The sequence below is a fragment of the Salvelinus fontinalis genome, chromosome 29, assembly GCF_029448725.1.
Source record: "Salvelinus fontinalis isolate EN_2023a chromosome 29, ASM2944872v1, whole genome shotgun sequence".
In the NCBI taxonomy this organism is placed as follows: domain Eukaryota; kingdom Metazoa; phylum Chordata; class Actinopteri; order Salmoniformes; family Salmonidae; genus Salvelinus; species Salvelinus fontinalis.
This window is the reverse complement of record NC_074693.1, coordinates 5,012,211-5,034,138: the sequence shown is the minus strand read 5'-3', so window position 1 is coordinate 5,034,138 and position 21,928 is coordinate 5,012,211. Positions and strand designations below refer to the sequence as shown.

Sequence of the window (21,928 nt, the reverse complement as noted above, 5' to 3'; positions counted from 1 at the left end):
ACACACCTGTATACAGGTAGGACCAGAAACACACCTGTATACAGGTAGGACCAGAAACACAAACTGTATACAGGTAGGACCAGAAACACACCTGTACACAGGTAGGACCAGAAACACAAACTGTATACAGGTAGGACCAGAAACACACCTGTATACAGGTAGGACTAGAAATACAAACTGTATACAGGTAGGAACAGAAACACACCTGTATACAGGTAGGAACAGAAACACACCTGTATACAGGTAGGACCAGAAACACACCTGTATACAGGTAGGACCAGAACCACACCTGTATACAGGTAGGACCAGAAACACACCTGTACACAGGCAGCACCAGAAACACACCTGTACACAGGTAGGACCAGAAACACAAACTGTATACAGGTAGGACCAGAAACACACCTGTACACAGGTAGGACCAGAAACACACCTGTATACAGGTAGGACCAGAAACACACCTGTATACAGGTAGGACCAGAAACACACCTGTATACAGGTAGGACCAGAAACACACCTGTATACAGGTAGGACCAGAAACACACCTGTATACAGGTAGGACCAGAAACACACCTGTATACAGGTAGGACCAGAAACACACCTGTATACAGGTAGGACCAGAAACACACCTGTATACAGGTAGGACCAGAAACACACCTGTATACAGGTAGGACCAGAAACACACCTGTATACAGGTAGGACCAGAAACACACCTGTATACAGGTAGGACCAGAAACACACCTGTATACAGGTAGGACCAGAAACACACCTGTATACAGGTAGGACCCGAAACACACCTGTACATAGGTAGGACAAGAAACACACCTGTATACAGGTAGGACCAGAAACACACCTGTATACAGGTAGGACCAGAAACACACCTGTACACAGGTAGGACCAGAACCACACCTGTATACAGGTAGGACCAGAAACACACCTGTACACAGGTAGGACCAGAAACACACCTGTATACAGAGAGGACCAGAAACACACCTGTAAACAGGTAGGACCAGAAACACACCTGTATACAGGTACGACCAGAAACACAAACTGTATACAGGTAGGACCAGAAACACACCTGTATACAGGTAGGACCAGAAACACAAACTGTATACAGGTAGGACCAGAAACACACCTGTATACAGGTAGGACCAGAAACACACCTGTATACATGTAGGACCAGAAACACACCTGTACACAGGTAGGACCAGAAACACACCTGTATACAGGTAGGACCAGAAACACACCTGTATACAGGTAGGACCAGAAACACACCTGTACATAGGTAGGACCAGAAACACACCTGTATACAGGTAGGACCAGAAACACACCTGTATACAGGTAGGACCAGAAACACACCTGTATACAGGTAGGACCAGAAACACACCTGTATACAGGTAGGACCAGAAACACACCTGTATACAGGTAGGACCAGAAACACACCTGTATACAGGTAGGACCAGAAACACACCTGTACATAGGTAGGACCAGAAACACACCTGTATACAGGTAGGACCAGAAACACACCTGTATACAGGTAGGACCAGAAACACACCTGTATACAGGTAGGACCAGAAACACACCTGTACACAGGTAGGACCAGAAACACACCTGTACATAGGTAGGACCAGAAACACACCTGTATACAGGTAGGAACAGAAACACACCTGTATACAGGTAGGACCAGAAACACACCTGTATACAGGTAGGACCAGAAACACACCTGTACACAGGTAGGACCAGAAACACATCTGAACACAGGTAGGACCAGAAACACACCTGTATACAGGTAGGACCAGAAACACACCTGTACACAGGTAGGACCAGAACCACACCTGTATACAGGTAGGACCAGAAACACACCTGTATACAGGTAGGAACAGAAACACACCTGTACATAGGTAGGACCAGAAACACACCTGTATACAGGTAGGAACAGAAACACACCTGTACATAGGTAGGACCAGAAACACACCTGTACATAGGTAGGACCAGAAACACACCTGTATACAGGTAGGAACAGAAACACACCTGTATACAGGTAGGACCAGAAACACACCTGTATACAGGTAGGACCAGAAACACACCTGTACACAGGTAGGACCAGAAACACACCTGTATACAGGTAGGACCAGAAACACAAACTGTATACAGGTAGGACCAGAAACACAAACTGTATACAGGTAGGACCAGAAACACAAACTGTATACAGGTAGGACCAGAAACACACCTGTATACAGGTAGGACCAGAAACACACCTGTATACAGGTAGGACCAGAAACACACCTGTATACAGGTAGGACCAGAAACACACCTGTACACAGGTAGGAACAGAAACACACCTGTATACAGGTAGGAACAGAAACACACCTGTATACAGGTAGGACCAGAAACACACCTGTATACAGGTAGGACCAGAAACACACCTGTACATAGGTAGGACCAGAAACACACCTGTATACAGGTAGGACCAGAAACACACCTGTACACAGGTAGGACCAGAAACACACCTGTATACAGGTAGGACCAGAACCACACCTGTATACAGGTAGGACCAGAAACACACCTGTATACAGGTAGGACCAGAAACACACCTGTACACAGGTAGGACCAGAAACACACCTGTATACAGGTAGGACCAGAAACACACCTGCATACAGGTAGGACCAGAAACACACCTGTACACAGGTAGGACCAGAAACACACCTGTATACAGGTAGGAACAGAAACACACCTGTACATAGGTAGGACCAGAAACACACCTGTATACAGGTAGGATCAGAAACACACCTGTATACAGGTAGGACCAGAAACACAAACTGCATACAGGTAGGACCAGAAACACACCTGTATACAGGTAGGACCAGAAACACAAACTGTATACAGGTAGGACCAGAAACACACCTGTATACAGGTAGGACCAGAAACACACCTGTATACAGGTAGGACCAGAAACACACCTGTATACATGTAGGACCAGAAACACACCTGTATACAGGTAGGACCAGAAACACACCTGTATACAGGTAGGACCAGAAACACACCTGTATACAGGTAGGACCAGAAACACACCTGTACACAGGTAGGACCAGAAACACACCTGTATACAGGTAGGACCAGAAACACACCTGTATACAGGCAGGACCAGAAACACAAACTGTATACAGGTAGGACCAGAAACACACCTGTATACAGGTAGGACCAGAAACACACCTGTATACAGGTAGAACCAGAAACACAAACTGTATACAGGTAGGACCAGAAACACAAACTGTATACAGGTAGTACCAGAAACACACCTGTATACAGGTAGGACCAGAAACACAAACTGTATACAGGTAGGACCAGAAACACACCTGTATACAGGTAGGACCAGAAACACACCTGTATACAGGTAGGACCAGAAACACACCTGTATACAGGTAGGACTAGAAACACACCTGTATACAGGTAGGACCAGAAACATACCTGTATACAGGTAGGACTAGAAACACACCTGTATACAGGTAGGACCAGAAACACACCTGTACACAGGTAGGACCAGAAACACACCTGTATACAGGTAGGACCAGAAACACACCTGTATACAGGTAGGACCAGAAACACACCTGTATACAGGTAGGACCAGAAACACACCTGTATACAGGTAGGACCAGAAACACACCTGTATACAGGTAGGACCAGAAACACACCTGTACACAGGTAGGACCAGAAACACACCTGTATACAGGTAGGACCAGAAACACACCTGTATACAGGTAGGACCAGAAACACAAACTGTATACAGGTAGGACCAGAAACACACCTGTATACAGGTAGGACCAGAAACACACCTGTATACAGGTAGAACCAGAAACACAAACTGTATACAGGTAGGACCAGAAACACAAACTGTATACAGGTAGGACCAGAAACACACCTGTATACAGGTAGGACCAGAAACACAAACTGTATACAGGTAGGACCAGAAACACACCTGTATACAGGTAGGACCAGAAACACACCTGTATACAGGTAGGACCAGAAACACACCTGTATACAGGTAGGACTAGAAACACACCTGTATACAGGTAGGACCAGAAACATACCTGTATACAGGTAGGACTAGAAACACACCTGTATACAGGTAGGACCAGAAACACACCTGTACACAGGTAGGACCAGAAACACACCTGTACACAGGTAGCACCAGAAACACACCTGTATACAGGTAGGACCAGAAACACAAACTGTATACAGGTAGGACCAGAAACACAAACGGTATACAGGTAGGACCAGAAACACACCTGTACACAGGTAGGACCAGAAACACACCTGTACACAGGTAGGACCAGAAACACACCTGTATACAGGTAGGACCAGAAACACACCTGTATACAGGTAGGACCAGAAACACACCTGTACACAGGTAGGACCAGAAACACACCTGTATACAGGTAGGACAAGAAACACACCTGTACACAGGTAGGACCAGAAACACACCTGTATACAGGTAGGACCAGAGACACAAACTGTATACAGGTAGGACCAGAAACACACCTGTATACAGGTAGGACCAGAAACACAAACTGTATACAGGTAGGACCAGAAACACACCTGTATACAGGTAGGACCAGAAACACACCTGTATACAGGTAGGACCAGAAACACAAACTGTATACAGGTAGGACCAGAAACACAAACTGTATACAGGTAGGACCAGAAACACACCTGTATACAGGTAGGACTAGAAATACAAACTGTATACAGGTAGGAACAGAAACACACCTGTATACAGGTAGGACCAGAAACACAAACTGTATACAGAGAGGACCAGAAACACACCTGTATACATGTAGGACCAGAAACACACCTGTATTCAGGTAGGACCAGAAACACACCTGTATACAGGTAGGACCAGAAACACACCTGTATACAGGTAGGACCAGAAACACACCTGTATACAGGTAGGACCAGAAACATACCTGTATACAGGTAGGACTAGAAATACACCTGTATACAGGTAGGACCAGAAACACACCTGTATACAGGTAGGACCAGAAACACACCTGTACACAGGTAGGACCAGAAACACACCTGTACACAGGTAGCACCAGAAACACACCTGTATACAGGTAGGACCAGAAACACAAACTGTATACAGGTAGGACCAGAAACACAAACGGTATACAGGTAGGACCAGAAACACACCTGTATACAGGTAGGACCAGAAACACAAACTGTATACAGGTAGGACCAGAAACACAAACGGTATACAGGTAGCACCAGAAACACACCTGTATACAGGTAGGACCAGAAACACAAACTGTATACAGGTAGGACCAGAAACACAAACGGTATACAGGTAGGAGAGATTTTTCGACGAAGGACTGGACAGGAGATGGTTGGGAAGCAGTTTGAAGACGCGTCCCAAAAAGTCTCTGGGCACTGGTCAAAGGTACTCCCCCTAACCTGACGATTATACCTGGTACTATCCCCAAGGTTTTGGAAGACGGCCCATGTACTCCACTAAAGGTGACGATTATATCTGGTACTATTTCGTTTCACTGCCAAAAATAAAAATTAAACCATCTAGTGTTCAGCGAAATAACAGCACAATGTCAAAAAGAGGTAGCCTAGTCAAATATTTTAACATCCAATCACATTAACCGTTACTCTCTCGCGGGAAACCTTCACTCTTGCACAGACATTTAGAAACGAAACATGACAATTCGAAAAAATAAGCCACAGGATTATTTTGAGCTAAAATTAAAACGACTTTCGAGTAGTAACATGTATAAAAGCAGCAGATATCATTAATTAGAAAATAAGAAGGGGCTAGAAGAGTCTTATATGGTGAGCTACCGAGAGGCTAGGACAGGCAAGCACCATACTATTGTGGAAGACTTATATGGTGAGCTACCGAGAGGCTAGGACAGGCAAGCCCCATACTATTGTGGAAGACTTATATGGTGAGCTACCGAGAGGCTAGGACAGGCAAGCCCCATACTATTGTGGAGGACTTCCTTATTCTTGCTGCTGCAGATATGACTGGGACAATGCTGTATAAAACTATACAGACAATGCTTTCATCAAACAACACTGTTTCACAACGCATCAGTGACATGGCAGGAGATGTTTTGAAACAATTACTGCTTTGCATACAAGCCAGTGAATTCTATGCGTTACAGCTGGACGAGTCAACAGATGTGACGGGCCTGGAACAGCTCCTGGTGTATGTCCATTACGTTTATGGGTGTCAATTAAGGAAGACATCCTCTTCTGCAAACCACTGGAAACCAGGACAACATGAGAGGATATTTTTAAAGTACTGGACAGAGTTGTGACATCAAATGTACTTTGGTGGTCAAGATGTGTTGGTATCTGCACTGATGGAGCAAAAGCCATGGCAGGGAGACATAGTGGAGTGGTAATGCGTGTGCAAGCAGTTGCTCCCGACGCCACTTGGGTACACTGCAGCATCCACCGAGAGGCTCTTGCTGCCAAGGGAATGCCTGACAGCTTGAAAGATGTTTTGGACATTACAGTGAAAATGGTTAACTTTGTTAAAGCAAGGCCCCTTGTCACGACTTCTGCCGAAGTCGTTGCCTCTCCTTGTTCCGGCGGTGTTCGGCGGTTGACGTCACCGGTCTTCTAGCCATCATCGATCCATTTTTCATTTTCCATTGGTTTTGTCTTGTCTTCCCACACACCTGTTTTCAATCCCATCCATTACCCATTGTGTATTTAACCCTCTGTTTCCCCTCATGTCTTTGTCAGAGATTGTTCTTTGTCAAGTGTTGTGTTTATGTGTATAGGTGTGCGACGGGTCATCGTACCCATATTTGTTTTATGTTTTCCTATGAGTGTTATGGAGCAGATTACTGGGACTATAATTAAAAAACTCCATTCTACACTCTATTTGACTCTCCTGCGCCTGACTTCCCTGCCACTTATACACGCAACTGTGACACCCCTGAACTCTCGTGTATTTTCTGCGTTATGTAATGATATGGGCAGCGACCATGTAACGCTTTTACAACATACAGCAGTGTGCTGGTTATCAAGGGGCAAAGTATTGACACGTTTTTTGAATTGAGAGACGAGCTTAAAGTTTTCTTTACTGACCGTAATTTTCACTTCTCTGACCGCTTGCATGATGACGAGTTTCTCACACGACTGGCCTATCTGGGGGATGTTTTTTCTTGCCTGACTGATCTGAATCTAGGATTACAGGGACTCTCTGCAACTATATTCAATGTGCGGGACAAAATTGAGGCTATGATTAAGAAGTTAGAACTCTTTTCTGTCTGCATTAACAAGGACAACACACAGGTCTTTCCATCATTGTATGAGTTTTTGTGTGCAAATGAACTCAAGCTAACGGACAATGTCAAATGTGATATAGAGAAGCACCTGAGTGAGTTGGGTGCGCAATTACGCAGGTACTTTCCCGAAACGGATGACACAAACAACTGGATTCGTTATCCCTTTCATGCCCTGCCTCCAGTCCACTTACCGATATCTGAACAAGAGAGACTCATCGAAATTACAACAAGCGGTTCTATGAAAACTGAATTTAATCAGAAGCCACTGCCAGATTTCTGGATTGGGCTGCACTCAGAGTATCCTGGCTTGGCAAATCACTCTGTTAAGACACTGATGCCCTTTGCAACCACCTCCCTATGTGAGAGTGGATTCTTGGCCCTCACTAGCATGAAAACTAAATACAGGCCCAGACTGTGTGTGGAAAATGATTTAAGACTGAGACTCTCTCCAATACAACCCAACATTGCAGAGTTATGAGCATCCTTTCAAGCCCACCCTTCTCATTAACCTGTAATAATATCTACAGTAATTAAGACTTTTTCTTTCCATTTTTTTCTAAATACAATATATTATCTGTTATTCACAATTGTTGATGAATATATAAGGTTTTATATGTAAGATGGTTAAATAAAGAGCCAAATTATTGATTATTATTATATTATTATTTTTGCCCTGGTCCTTTAAGAGCTCTTTGTCACTTCCCACGAGCCGGGTTGTGACAAACACTCACTCTCATTCTTATGTTTAATAAATGTATCGTATGGTGTGTGTGTGGCGGTGTGTTTGAAGGGGTACGGGGCTATAAAAAGTTTGGGAACCACTGCTATATACTATGGTGATACTATGGTGGTACTATGGTGATACTATATACTATGGTGATACTATATACTATGGTGATACTATATACTATGGTGATACTATATACCCTGGTGATACTATATACTATGGTGATACTATATACTAAGGTGATACTATGGTGGTACTATGGTGATACTATATACCATGGTGATAGTATGGTGATACTATAGTGATACTATTTACTATGGTGATACTATGGTGGTACTATGGTGATACTATATACCATGGTGATACTATGGTGATACTATATACCATGGTGATACTATATACTATGGTGGTACTGTGGTGATACTATTTACTATGGTGATACTATGGTGATACTATATACCATGGTGATACTATATACTATGGTGGTACTGTGGTGATACTATTTACTATGGTGGTACTATGGTGATACTATATACCCTGGTGATACTATATACTATGGTGATACTATATACTATGGTGATACTATATACCCTGGTGATACTATATACTATGGTGATACTATATACTAAGGTGATACTATGGTGGTACTATGGTGATACTATATACCATGGTGATAGTATGGTGATACTATAGTGATACTATTTACTATGGTGATACTATGGTGGTACTATGGTGATACTATATACCATGGTGATACTATGGTGATACTATATACCATGGTGATACTATATACTATGGTGGTACTGTGGTGATACTATTTACTATGGTGATACTATGGTGATACTATATACCCTGGTGATACTATATACTATGGTGGTACTGTGGTGATACTATTTACTATGGTGGTACTATGGTTGTACTATGGTGATACTATTTACTATGGTGGTACTATGGTGATACTATATACCATGGTGATAGTATGGTGATACTATTTACTATGGTGATACTATATACCCTGGTGATACTATATACTATGGTGGTACTGTGGTGATACTATTTACTATGGTGGTACTATGGTGATACTATTTACTATGGTTGTACTATGGTGAAACTATTTACTATGGTGATACTATGGTGAAACTGAGCCCGGCAGACTGTGAAAAACATCAGTAAATGGGATAAGACCTTTACATGCCACAGTATCCCATCTAAGACAAGCTTATCCCAGTTATCTTATTTGGGTTCCTTAAAACTCTGACAGGAGCTTATTCAGGTTATTGTAAACGAGATATGACGTTCACACGCATCAACTAAAAAAAAAAAATACTTGAGTATCACCAGCGATAACGGGGTGTTGGTTTTAAAGTGGTCAGTGATAAGGGGCGTTCAGCTGCAAGGGTCTTTGGGTTTAGTTTGGTCCTGCAGCGCCCACTGCTGGTGACCAGGTGTAACATCTATACATGTTGGAGACCTACGCCATTTTTTAGTATTGTCCAAGAAATGTCGCCGAAGCTCACCTTGGTTTTAAGGGAACACAGAGCTATGATGACATAACCACGCCCCAGCTCAGGCCAAGAAAGCAATGCACCTGCCAAATGGCACCCTACTCCCTTTATAGTGCACTACTTTAGACCAGAGCCCTATGGAACTCTACTCACTTTATAGTGCACTACTTTAGACCAGAGACCTATGGAACCATACTCCCTTTATAGTGCACTACTTTAGACCAGAGCCCTATGGAACCCTACTCCCTTTATAGTGCACTACTTTAGACTAGAGCCCTATGGAACCATACTCCCTTTATAGTGCACTACTTTAGACCAGAGCCCTATGGGTCCTCTGGGACCTGGTCAAAGTTGTGCACTATTTAGGGGATAAGGTGACCATGCTGGATGGAACACATGAATTCTGGAGGAGAGCATCACTGTTTCCATGAGTAAACAGAACATGTAACATATGAAATGAACAGAGCAGAGTGTTAGCTGTCAAACACAGTAACATGTAACATATGAAATGAACAGAGCAGAGTGTTAGCTGTCAAACACAGTAACATGTAACATATGAAATGAACAGAGCAGAGTGTTAGCTGTCAAACACAGTAACATGTAACATATGAAATGAACAGAGCAGAGTGTTAGCTGTCAAACACAGTAACATGTAACATATGAAATGAACAGAGCAGAGTGTTAGCTGTCAAACACAGTAACATGTAACATATGAAATGAACAGAGCAGAGTGTTAGCTGTCAAACACAGTAACATGTAACATATGAAATGAACAGAGCAGAGTGTTAGCTGTCAAACACAGTAACATGTAACATATGAAATGAACAGAGCAGAGTGTTAGCTGTCAAACACAGTAACATGTAACATATGAAATGAACAGAGCAGAGTGTTAGCTGTCAAACACAGTAACATGTAACATATGAAATGAACAGAGCAGAGTGTTAGCTGTCAAACAAATCATGTCAAATCAAATTTTATTGGTCACATACATATGGTTAGCAGATGTTAATGCGAGTGTAGTGTGTAAATGCTTGTGCTTCTAGTTCCGACAGTGCAGTAATATCTCACTAGTAATCTAACAGATTCATAACAACTACCTAATACACACAAATCTAAAGGGGTGAATAAGAATATGTACATATAAATATATGGATGAGCGATGACCGAGCGGCATAGGCAAGGTGCAATAGATGGTATAAAATATAGCTTACACATATGAGATGAGTATGTAAGTTAAGTAGGCATTATTAAAGTGACTAGTGATCCATTTATTAAAGTGGCCAGTGATATGAGTCTCTATGTTGCTAGGTCAAGGCTCATACATGCTAGGTCACGGCTAAAAACATGCTAGGTCACGGCTAAAAACATGCTAGGTCACGGCTCAAACATGCTAGGTCACAGCTCATGCATGCTAGGTCAAGGCTCATACATACTAGGTCACGGCTAAAAACATGTCACGGCTCAAACATGCTAGGTCACGTCTCAAACATGCTAGGTCACAGCTCATACATGCTAGGTCACAGCTCATACATGCTAGGTCAAGGCTCAAACATGCTAGGTCACAGCTCATACATGCTAGGTCACGGCTCAAACATGCTAGCTCACGGCTCAAACATGCTAGGTCACGGCTCAAACATGCTAGGTCACGGCTCATACATGCTAGGTCACGGCTCATACATGCTAGGTCACGGCTCATACATGCTAGGTCACGGCTCATACATGCTAGGTCACGGCTCATACATGCTAGGTCACGGCTCATACATGCTAGGTCACGGCTCATACATGCTAGGTCAAGGCTCATACATGCTAGGTCAAGGCTCATACATGCTAGGTCACGGCTCATACATGCTAGGTCAGAGCTCATACATGCTAGGTCACGGCTCATACATGCTAGGTCACGGTTCGATTTGTCATTCTAATGTTCTCCGACACGGTTCGATTTGTCATTCTAATGTTCTCCGACAAGGTTCTATTTGTCGTTCTAATGTTCTCCTACACGGTTCTCTTTGTCATTCTGATGTTCTCCGACACAGTTCTATTTGTCATTCTAATGTTCTCCGACACGGTTCTATTTGTCATTCTGATGTTCTCCTACACGGTTCTATTTGTCATTCTGATGTTCTCCGACACGGTTCTATTTGTCATTCTGATGTTCTCCTACACGGTTCTATTTGTCATTCTGATGTTCTCCGACACAGTTCTATTTGTCATTCTAATGTTCTCCGACACGGTTCTATTTGTCATTCTGATGTTCTCCGACACAGTTCTATTTGTCATTCTAATGTTCTCCGACACAGTTCTATTTGTCATTCTAATGTTCTCCGACACGGTTCTATTTGTCGTTCTAATGTTCTCCTACACGGTTCTCTTTGTCATTCTAATGTTCTCCGACACGGTTCTATTTGTCATTCTAATGTTCTCCGACACGGTTCTATTTGTCATTCTAATGTTCTCCGACACGGTTCTATTTGTCATTCTGATGTTCTCCGACACAGTTCTATTTGTCATTCTAATGTTCTCCGACACGGTTCTATTTGTCATTCTGATGTTCTCCGACACAGTTCTATTTGTCATTCTAATGTTCTCCGACACGGTTCTATTTGTCATTCTAATGTTCTCCTACACGGTTCTATTTGTCATTCTAATGTTCTCCGACATGGTTCTATTTGTCATTCTAATGTTCTCCTACACGGTTTGATTTGTCATTCTGATGTTCTCCGACACGGTTCTATTTGTTATTCTAATGTTCTCCGACACGGTTCGATTTGTCATTCTGATGTTCTCCGACACGGTTCTATTTGTCATTCTAATGTTCTCCGACACGGTTCTATTTGTCATTCTGATGTTCTCCGACACGGTTCTATTTGTCATTCTGATGTTCTCCGACACGGTTCTATTTGTCATTCTAATGTTCTCCGACACGGTTCTATTTGTCATTCTAATGTTCTCCTACACGGTTCTATTTGTCATTCTAATGTTCTCCGACATGGTTCTATTTGTCATTCTAATGTTCTCCGACACGGTTCTATTTGTCATTCTGATGTTCTCCGACACGGTTCTATTTGTCATTCTAATGTTTTCCGACACGGTTCTATTTGTCATTCTGATGTTCTCCGACACGGTTCTATTTGTCATTCTAATGTTCTCCTACACAGTTCTATTTGTCATTCTAATGTTCTCCGACACGGTTCTATTTGTCATTCTGATGTTCTCCGACACGGTTCTATTTGTCATTCTAATGTTCTCCGACATGGTTCTATTTGTCATTCTGATGTTCTCCGACACGGTTCGATTTACATTTACATTTCATTTAAGTCATTTAGCAGACGCTCTTATCCAGAGCGACTTACAAATTGGTGCATTCACCTTATGACATCCAGTGGAACAGCCACTTTACAATAGTGCATCTAAATCTTTTAAGGGGGGGGGGGGGGCAGAAGGATTGCTTTATCCTAGGTATTCCTTGAAGAGGTGGGGTTTCAGATTTGTCATTCTAATGTTCTCCGACACGGTTCTCTTTGTCATTCTAATGTTCTCCGACACGGTTCTATTTGTCATTCTAATGTTCTCCGACACGTTTCCATTTGTCATTCTAATTCTCTAGTCTCTACCCGCTAACCCCTAGACCAGGGGTCTTCAACCTCCCAGGCAAACCGGTGATCCACGGACCCCCATCATACCTTCACAAAAAAATCAGATGTCTTGTCTTACCATCAGGTGACTGATAATGGCAAGGAGAAGTAATCAACCTAATAGATTTGGTAGATAGTTACTGTGACCTCCCCACATAACAATTAGAAAAGTTGACTGGTGGTCTAGTGACTGGTGGTCTATAAAGCATTATGTCCATCAGTGTAGAGGCTATAAAGCATTATGCCCATCAGTGTAGAGGCTATAAAGCATTATGTCCACCAGTGAAGAGGCTATAAAGCATTATGTCCATCAGTGTAGAGGCTATAAAGCATTATGTCCACCAGTGTAGAGGCTATAAACCATTATGTCCATCAGTGAAGAGGCTATAAAGCATTATGTCCATCAGTGTAGAGGCTATAAAGCATTATGTCCATCAGTGAAGAGGCTATAAAGCATTATGTCCATCAGTGTAGAGGCTATAAAGCATTATATATGCAACTTTTCAGGGAAGCCAGAAACCAATATACACAGGCAGTTAGAACAGCCAAGGCTAGCTTTTTCAAGCAGAAATTTGCTTCCTGCAACACAAATTCAAAAAAGTTCTGGGACACCGTAAAGTCCATGGAGAATAAGAACACCTCCTCCCAGCTTCCAACCGCCCTGAAGATAGGAAACACTGTCACCACCGACAAATCCACTATAATTGAGAATTTCAATAAGCATTTTTCTACGGCTGGCCATGCTTTCCACCTGGCTACCCCTACCCGGGACAACAGCACTGCCCTCCCCTCTGCTACTCGCCCAAGCCTTCCCCATTTCTCTTTCTCCCAAATACAGTCAGCTGATGTTCTTAATGAGCTGCAAAATCTGGACCCTTACAAATCAGCCGGGCTAGATAATCTGGACCCTTTCTTTCTAAAACTATCTGCTGAAATTGTTGCCACCCCTATTACTAGCCTCTTCAACCTCTCTTTCGTGTCGTCTGAGATCCCCAAAGATTGGAAAGCAGCTGCGGTTATCCCCCTCTTCAAAGGGGGGGACACCCTTGACCCTAACTGCTACAGACCTATATCTATCCTACCCTGCCTTTCTAAGGTCTTCGAAAGCCAAGTCAACAAACAGATTACCGACCATTTCGAATCACACCACACCTTCTCCGCTATGCAATCTGGTTTCAGAGCTGGTCATGGGTGCACCTCAGCCACGCTCAAGGTCATAAACGATATCGTAACCGCCATCGATAGGAAACAATACTGTGCAGCCGTATTCATTGACCTGGCCAAGGCTTTTGACTCTGTCAATCACCACATCCTCATTGGCAGACTCGACAGCCTTGGTTTCTCTAATGATTGCCTCGCCTGGTTCACCAACTACTTCTCTGATAGAGTTCAGTGTGTCAAATCGGAGGGTCTGTTGTCCGGGCCTCTGGCAGTCTCTATGGGGGTGCCACAGGGTTCAATTCTTGGACCGACTCTCTTCTCTGTTTACATCAATGATGTCGCTCTTGCTGCTGGTGATTCTCTGATCCACCTCTACGCAGACGACACTATTCTGTATACTTCTGGCCCTTCTTTTGACACTGTGTTAACAACCCTCCAGGCGAGCTTCAATGCCATACAACTCTCCTTCCGTGGCCTCCAACTGCTCTTAAATACAAGTAAAACCAAATGCATGCTCTTCAACCGATCGCTGCATGCTCCTGCCCGCCTGTCCAACATCACTACTTTGGACGGCTCTGACTTAGAATATGTGGACAACTACAAATACCTAGGTGTCTGGTTAGACTGTAAACTCTCCTTCCAGACCCACATCAAACATCTCCAATCCAAAGTCAAATCTAGAATTGGCTTCCTATTCCGCAACAAAGCATCCTTTACTCATGCTGCCAAACATACCCTTGTAAAACTGACCATCCTACCAATCCTCGACTTCGGTGATGTCATTTACAAAATAGCCTCCAAAACCCTACTCAATAAATTGGATGCAGTCTATCACAGTGCCATCCGTTTTGTCACCAAAGCCCCATATACTACCCACCACTGCGACCTGTACACTCTCGTTGGCTGGCCCTCGCTTCATACTCGTCGCCAAACCCATTGGTTCCAGGTCATCTACAAGACCCTGCTAGGTAAAGTCCCCCCTTATCTCAGCTCGCTGGTCACCATAGCAGCACCTACCCGTAGCACGCGCTCCAGCAGGTATATCTCTCTAGTCACCCCCAAAACCAATTCTTCCTTTGGACGCCTCTCCTTCCAGTTCTCTGCTGCCAATGACTGGAACGAACTACAAAAATCTCTGAAACTGGAAACACCTATCTCCCTCACTAGCTTTAAGCACCAGCTGTCAGAGCAGCTCATAGATTACTGCACCTGTACATAACCCATCTACAATTTAGCCCAAACAACTACCTCTTTACCTACTGTATTTATTTATTAATTTATTTTGCTCCTTTGCACCCCATTATTTCTGTCTCTACTTTGCACTTTCTTCCAATGCAAACCAACCATTCCAGTGTTTTTTTTTTTTAGTTTTTATTTTACTTGCTGTGTTGTACTCACTTCGCCTCCATGGCCTTTTTATATTTTTATTTATTTATACATATATCTGTTTGCCTTCACCTCCCTTATCTCACCTCACTTGCTCACATTGTATATAGACTTATTTTTTTATCTTTTTCACTGTATTATTGACTATATGTTTGTTTTTACTCCATGTGTAACTATGTGTTGTTGTATGTGTCGAACTGCTTTGCTTTATCTTGGCCAGGTCGCAATTGTAAATGAGAACGTGTTCTCAATTTGCCTACCTGGTTAAATAAAGGTTAAATAAAAATAAATAAATAAAAAAATTATGTCCACCAGTGTAGAGGCTATAAAGCATTATGTCCATCAGTGTAGAGGCTATAAAGCATTATGTCCATCAGTGTAGAGGCTATAAAGCATTATGTCCATCAGTGTAGAGGCTATAAAGCATTATGTCCACAAGTGAAGAGGCTATAAAGCATTATGTCCATCAGTGTAGAGGTTATAAAGCATTATGTCCATCAGTGTAGAGGCTATAAAGCATTATGTCCACCAGTGTAGAGGCTATAAAGCATTATGTCCACCAGTGTAGAGGCTATAAAGCATTATGTCCATCAGTGTAGAGGCTATAAAGCATTATGTCCACCGGTGTAGAGGCTATAAAGCATTATGTCCATCAGTGTAGAGGCTATAAAGCATTTTGTCCATCAGTGAAGAGGCTATAAAGCTTTATGTCCACCAGTGTAGAGGCTATAAAGCATTATGTCCACCAGTGTAGAGGCTATAAAGCATTATGTCCACCAGTGTAGAGGCTATAAAGCATTATGTTCATCAGTGTAGAGGCTATAAAGCATTATGTCCATCAGTGTAGAGGCTATAAAGCATTATGTCCATCAGTGTAGAGGCTATAAAGCATTATGTCCATCAGTGTAGAGGCTATAAAGGATTATGTCCATCAGTGTAGAGGCTATAAAGCATTATGTCCATCAGTGTAGAGGCTATAAAGCATTATGTCCATCAGTGTAGAGGCTATAAAGCATTATGTCCACCAGTGTAGAGGCTATAAAGCATTATGTTCATCAGTGTAGAGGCTATAAAGGATTATGTCCATCAGTGTAGAGGCTATAAAGCATTATGTCCATCAGTGTAGAGGCTATAAAGCATTATGTCCACCAGTGTAGAGGCTATAAAGCATTATGTTCATCAGTGTAGAGGTTATAAAGCATTATGTCCATCAGTGTAGAGGCTATAAAGCATTATGTCCACCAGTGTAGAGGCTATAAAGCATTATGTCCATCCGTGTAGAGGCTATAAAGCATTATGCCCATCAGTGAAGAGGCTATAAAGCATTACGTCAGTGTTGGAGTGTACCCCTGGCTATCTGTACATTTTAAAAACAAGAAAATGGTGCCATTTGCTTTGCTTAATAAAATTAATTTTTAATGATTTATACTTTTAGTTTTGATACTTAAGTATATTTAGAACCAAATACTTTTAGACTTTTACTCAAGTAGTATTTTACTGGGTGACGTTCACTTTTACTTGAGTATCTTTCCATTAACTTATCAATACTTTTACAGCAGTATGTTTAGAAATCGGATCAATTACAAGAGTAAAACCTAAATTCCAAGCTGAACAACGAAATAAATGTCATGTTATTTAAGTACGTATATAATAACCAAATGTTGCGAAATAGCCACATAGATGGCTATTATGATTTTATTCCTTTAAAAAATTCCGGCGACCGGGACAAAGTTCGTTCTAATCCGAAATAATGTAACCCAAGATTTTAATAACAAAGAGACCCCAGCACGTCGTTTCAAATGGGAACAAACGAGTCATAGTGGGCAGAACAGGCAAGATCCTATTGGCGCATTCTAGCACGCATGCGCATATTCCGTTAGGGAACGCCTACTCTGTGAAGTGCTGGTGTCCAATAACTACTTTTGTCTATGCACTCCTTCTAAACAACGGCATTTAACATTTTTTTTGCAAAGAGTAAAGTCTACAAAACGTAGTCCACTCTGTTCGTAATATATTCTAGTTTTGCGAACAGAACATTTTATTAACATCAAATGTATCATCGATGAGAAAATTTGTTGAATTTCGACCAAATCCATCTCGGTCCAGCGTCTCCCAATGCCTGCAACTGGGCTTCCTTTTTAAAAATTATTTTATTTATTTTTATTACCAATGTAGAAAAGTCTGCATTCATACAAAAAGTACATAAATAGAAAATTATAACATATGCTAGGGGTTACAACAAATGACAGATTATACAAAGACCTTAAAAGAAACACACATATTGTTTTAACAGCTTTCTTATTAGAAGAATGTAGAATGGTCTTAATGTACTGGTCAAATTCCTTATAGAAAACACGGAAGAGTGGATTTTTATTCGTGAATTTACATTTATGAGGACAACTGTCCTTCCTCCGTGGTAACGCCAAGCGGATGCTTCACATTTATACATCCGGTGAAATATCAATCTCATTGCTGTGACGTAACTGTTGATTATGGAACCCGCCTTCCTTTGGCAAGATGGCGCCGCTGTTGGTACAGCTGAAATGTGGACTCCACTTGCAAAGACAAACCTTTTCTACTTTACTTCAACATACAAGTTCGTATCATATTTGGAGAGGAGGTAACACACCGAATGGGAAGCATCAGAAGACTTATTTGGTGAGTATTAACCTGGAGAGGGGAGGAAGGACACTTAGTAGAGAGACACTTTCGACAAGTTCCCATCATACTGTTATAAAGTTAGCTAGTTTGGGGTGACTGCGTATTAAGTTGTATTAGTCAGAAAGTTAACCAAGTTTGTGGAGCGTTGTTTCACAAGATTGCCATGGCTGTCGATGTTTGGCTTCAAGTTGAGATTAAAGGGAAAGTGATTTCGACATTAACTAGCTAAAGTTACTTTGATAACATCTCATACGTAGCTAAGGTTAGCTGGCTGAGGGGTGATCACCTAGGTATTTAAATTGTGGGGCAGAAACTCCAATCCAGATCGATTTACTTGCAGTAGGGCACATCGATAGATTTTTATTTTTACCCAGTCGGCTCGGGGATTCGAACCAGCAACCTTTCGCTTACTTGCTCAACGCTCGTAACCGCTAGGCTACCTGCCTACTTCAGAACTGACAACGTACCGCGTGTCACGATGACACGCTTTACTCACTGTTGTTGATCCAAAAATGTTTTCCACCACGAGCACCGTCTCAATTTGTTCTTGACACCACGAGCACCGTCTCAATTTGTTCCTGACACCACGAGCACCGTCTGAATTTGTTCCTGACACCACGAGCGCCGTCTCAATTTGTTCCTGACACCACGAGCGCCGTCTCAATTTGTTCCTGACACCACGAGCGCCGTCTCAATTTGTTCCTGACACCACGAGCGCCGTCTCAATTTGTTCCTGACACCACGAGCGCCGTCTCAATTTGTTCCTGACACCACGAGCGCCGTCTCAATTTGTTCCTGACACCACGAGCGCCGTCTCAATTTGTTCCTGACACCACGAGCGCCGTCTCAATTTGTTTCTGACACCACGAGCGCCGTCTCAATTTGTTCCTGACACCACGAGCGCCGTCTCAATTTGTTCCTGACACCACGAGCGCCGTCTCAATTTGTTCCTGACACCACGAGCGCCGTCTCAATTTGTTCCTGACACCACGAGCGCCGTCTCAATTTGTTCCTGACACCACGAGCGCCGTCTCAATTTGTTCCTGACACCACGAGCGCCGTCTCAATTTGTTCTTGACACCACGAGCGCCGTCTCAATTTGTTCCTGACACCACGAGCGCCGTCTCAATTTGTTCCTGACACCACGAGCGCCGTCTCAATTTGTTCCTGACACCACGAGCGCCGTCTCAATTTGTTCCTGACACCACGAGCGCCGTCTCAATTTGTTCCTGACACCACGAGCGCCGTCTCAATTTGTTCCTGACACCACGAGCGCCGTCTCAATTTGTTCCTGACACCACGAGCGCCGTCTCAATTTGTTCCTGACACCACGAGCGCCGTCTCAATTTGTTCCTGACACCACGAGCGCCGTCTCAATTTGTTCCTGACACCACGAGCGCCGTCTCAATTTGTTCCTGACACCACGAGCGCCGTCTCAATTTGTTCCTGACACCACGAGCGCCGTCTCAATTTGTTCCTGACACCACGAGCGCCGTCTCAATTTGTTCCTGACACCACGAGCGCCGTCTCAATTTGTTCCTGACACCACGAGCGCCGTCTCAATTTGTTCCTGACACCACGAGCGCCGTCTCAATTTGTTCCTGACACCACGAGCGCCGTCTCAATTTGTTCCTGACACCACGAGCGCCGTCTCAATTTGTTCCTGACACCACGAGCGCCGTCTCAATTTGTTCCTGACACCACGAGCGCCGTCTCAATTTGTTCCTGACACCACGAGCGCCGTCTCAATTTGTTCCTGACACCACGAGCGCCGTCTCAATTTGTTCCTGACACCACGAGCGCCGTCTCAATTTGTTCCTGACACCACGAGCGCCGTCTCAATTTGTTCCTGACACCACGAGCGCCGTCTCAATTTGTTCCTGACACCACGAGCGCCGTCTCAATTTGTTCCCGACACCCGACATGGGTTGGTTTAGCCCTTGATCATGACTCTGTCCCATAAATCACTGGATGAAGGCGTCTTCTGGATGGGGAGTTTTGTTAAGATGCCTGACGCTCGGTCTGAACATGAACATGTCTCGCTTGTGGAATGGTTTTGGATGCGTAAGGGTCCTTATCTTTCATATCAGCCAGAAATCATTAAAAAAAGTTCAATGAATACATTCCATGTTATGGTTCCCACGCGGCCATATCTCCATGTTACAGCGCTTATTTACGGAAGACGAGGCGACCACCTGTGCCAATTAGCTATCTAGTGTAACGGATGTGAAATGGCTAGCTAGTTAGCGGGTACGCGCTAGTAGCATTTCAATCAGTTACGTCACTTGCTCTGAAACCTAGAAGTAGTGGTTCCCCTTGCTCTGCAAGGGCCGCGGCTTTTGTGGAGCGATGGGTAACGATGCTTCGTGGGTGACTGTTGATGTGTGCAGAGGGTCCCTGGTTCGCGCCCGTGTCGGGGCGAGGTGACGGTCTAAAGTTATACTGTTACACTAGCATGCTCTGAACACCTGTGTGTAAAGGTAATTTGGGAAGCATAGCGGAAGGGTAGTTGTCAGATGGAGTCACCTATAGCTGTATGTATCTGTGCAAAACTGCTACAGTAACTTTCTCACTCGTCATTATTCACAAATCATTCAGGATTATCTGTATTTAGTAAATCTACTCTTATACTACATTATTTACCATTTTCTATTAGCCACGAAATAATCTGAAACTCAATCCAAACAAATAGCAAATACATCTAAAAATTGTCACAAGCTTGATGTGGTAATTGTGTGCTATGAATATGGGATAAAATACTTTCTACTACTTTAATACACAAGTGAATTTGTCCCAATACTTTTGGCCCTTTAAATTGGGTACATGTACTACTATTGTACTATGTACAAAAATGCTGTAATTTGCTAACCGTTAACCTGAAAATACCCTCAAATTAAAGCTGACAGTTTTCACGTTAACCTCATCGTCATTGTATCATTTCAAATCCCAAGTGCTGGAATACAGAGCCAAAACAACAAAACTTGTCACTGTACTAGAGGTCGACCGATTATGATTTTTCAACGTTGATACCGATTTATTGGAGGACCAAAAAAGCCGATACCGATTAATCGGACGATTTTTATTTATTTATTTGTAATAATGACAATTACAACAATACTGAATGAACACTTATTTTAACTTAATACAATACGTCACTAAAATCAATTTAGCCTCAAGTAAATAATGAAACATGTTCAATTTGGTTTAAATAATGCAAAAACAGTGTTGGAGAAGAAAGTAAAAGTGCAATATGTGCCATGTAAGAAAGCTAACGTTTTAAGTTCCTTGCTCAGAACATGAGAACATATGAAAGCTGGTGGTTCCTTTTAACATGAGTCTTCAATATTCCCAGGTAAGAAGTTTTAGGTTGTAGTTATTATAGGAATTATGACGCGTCGACTATTTCTCTCTACTATTTGTATTTCATACACCTTTTGACTATTGGACTAATAGGCACTTTAGTATTGCCAGCCTAATCTCAGGAGTTGATAGGTTTAAAGTCATAACCAGCCTAATCTCAGGAGTTGATAGGTTTAAAGTCATAACCAGCCT

General features: G+C 42.8%; 1 protein-coding gene across 1 annotated transcript in view; it reads left to right on the top strand.

The window, feature by feature from the left end:
* The first annotated feature begins 18,197 nt into the window (after nt 1–18,197).
* LOC129827341 (iron-sulfur clusters transporter ABCB7, mitochondrial-like) overlaps nt 18,198–21,928 on the top strand; it is a 160,226-nt gene continuing 156,495 nt past the window's right edge. The window contains exon 1 of the mRNA XM_055888099.1: nt 18,198–18,373. Coding sequence (XP_055744074.1) covers nt 18,233–18,373 — 141 coding nt within the window. The 5' untranslated portion in view covers nt 18,198–18,232. The remainder of the gene's footprint in view (nt 18,374–21,928) is intronic.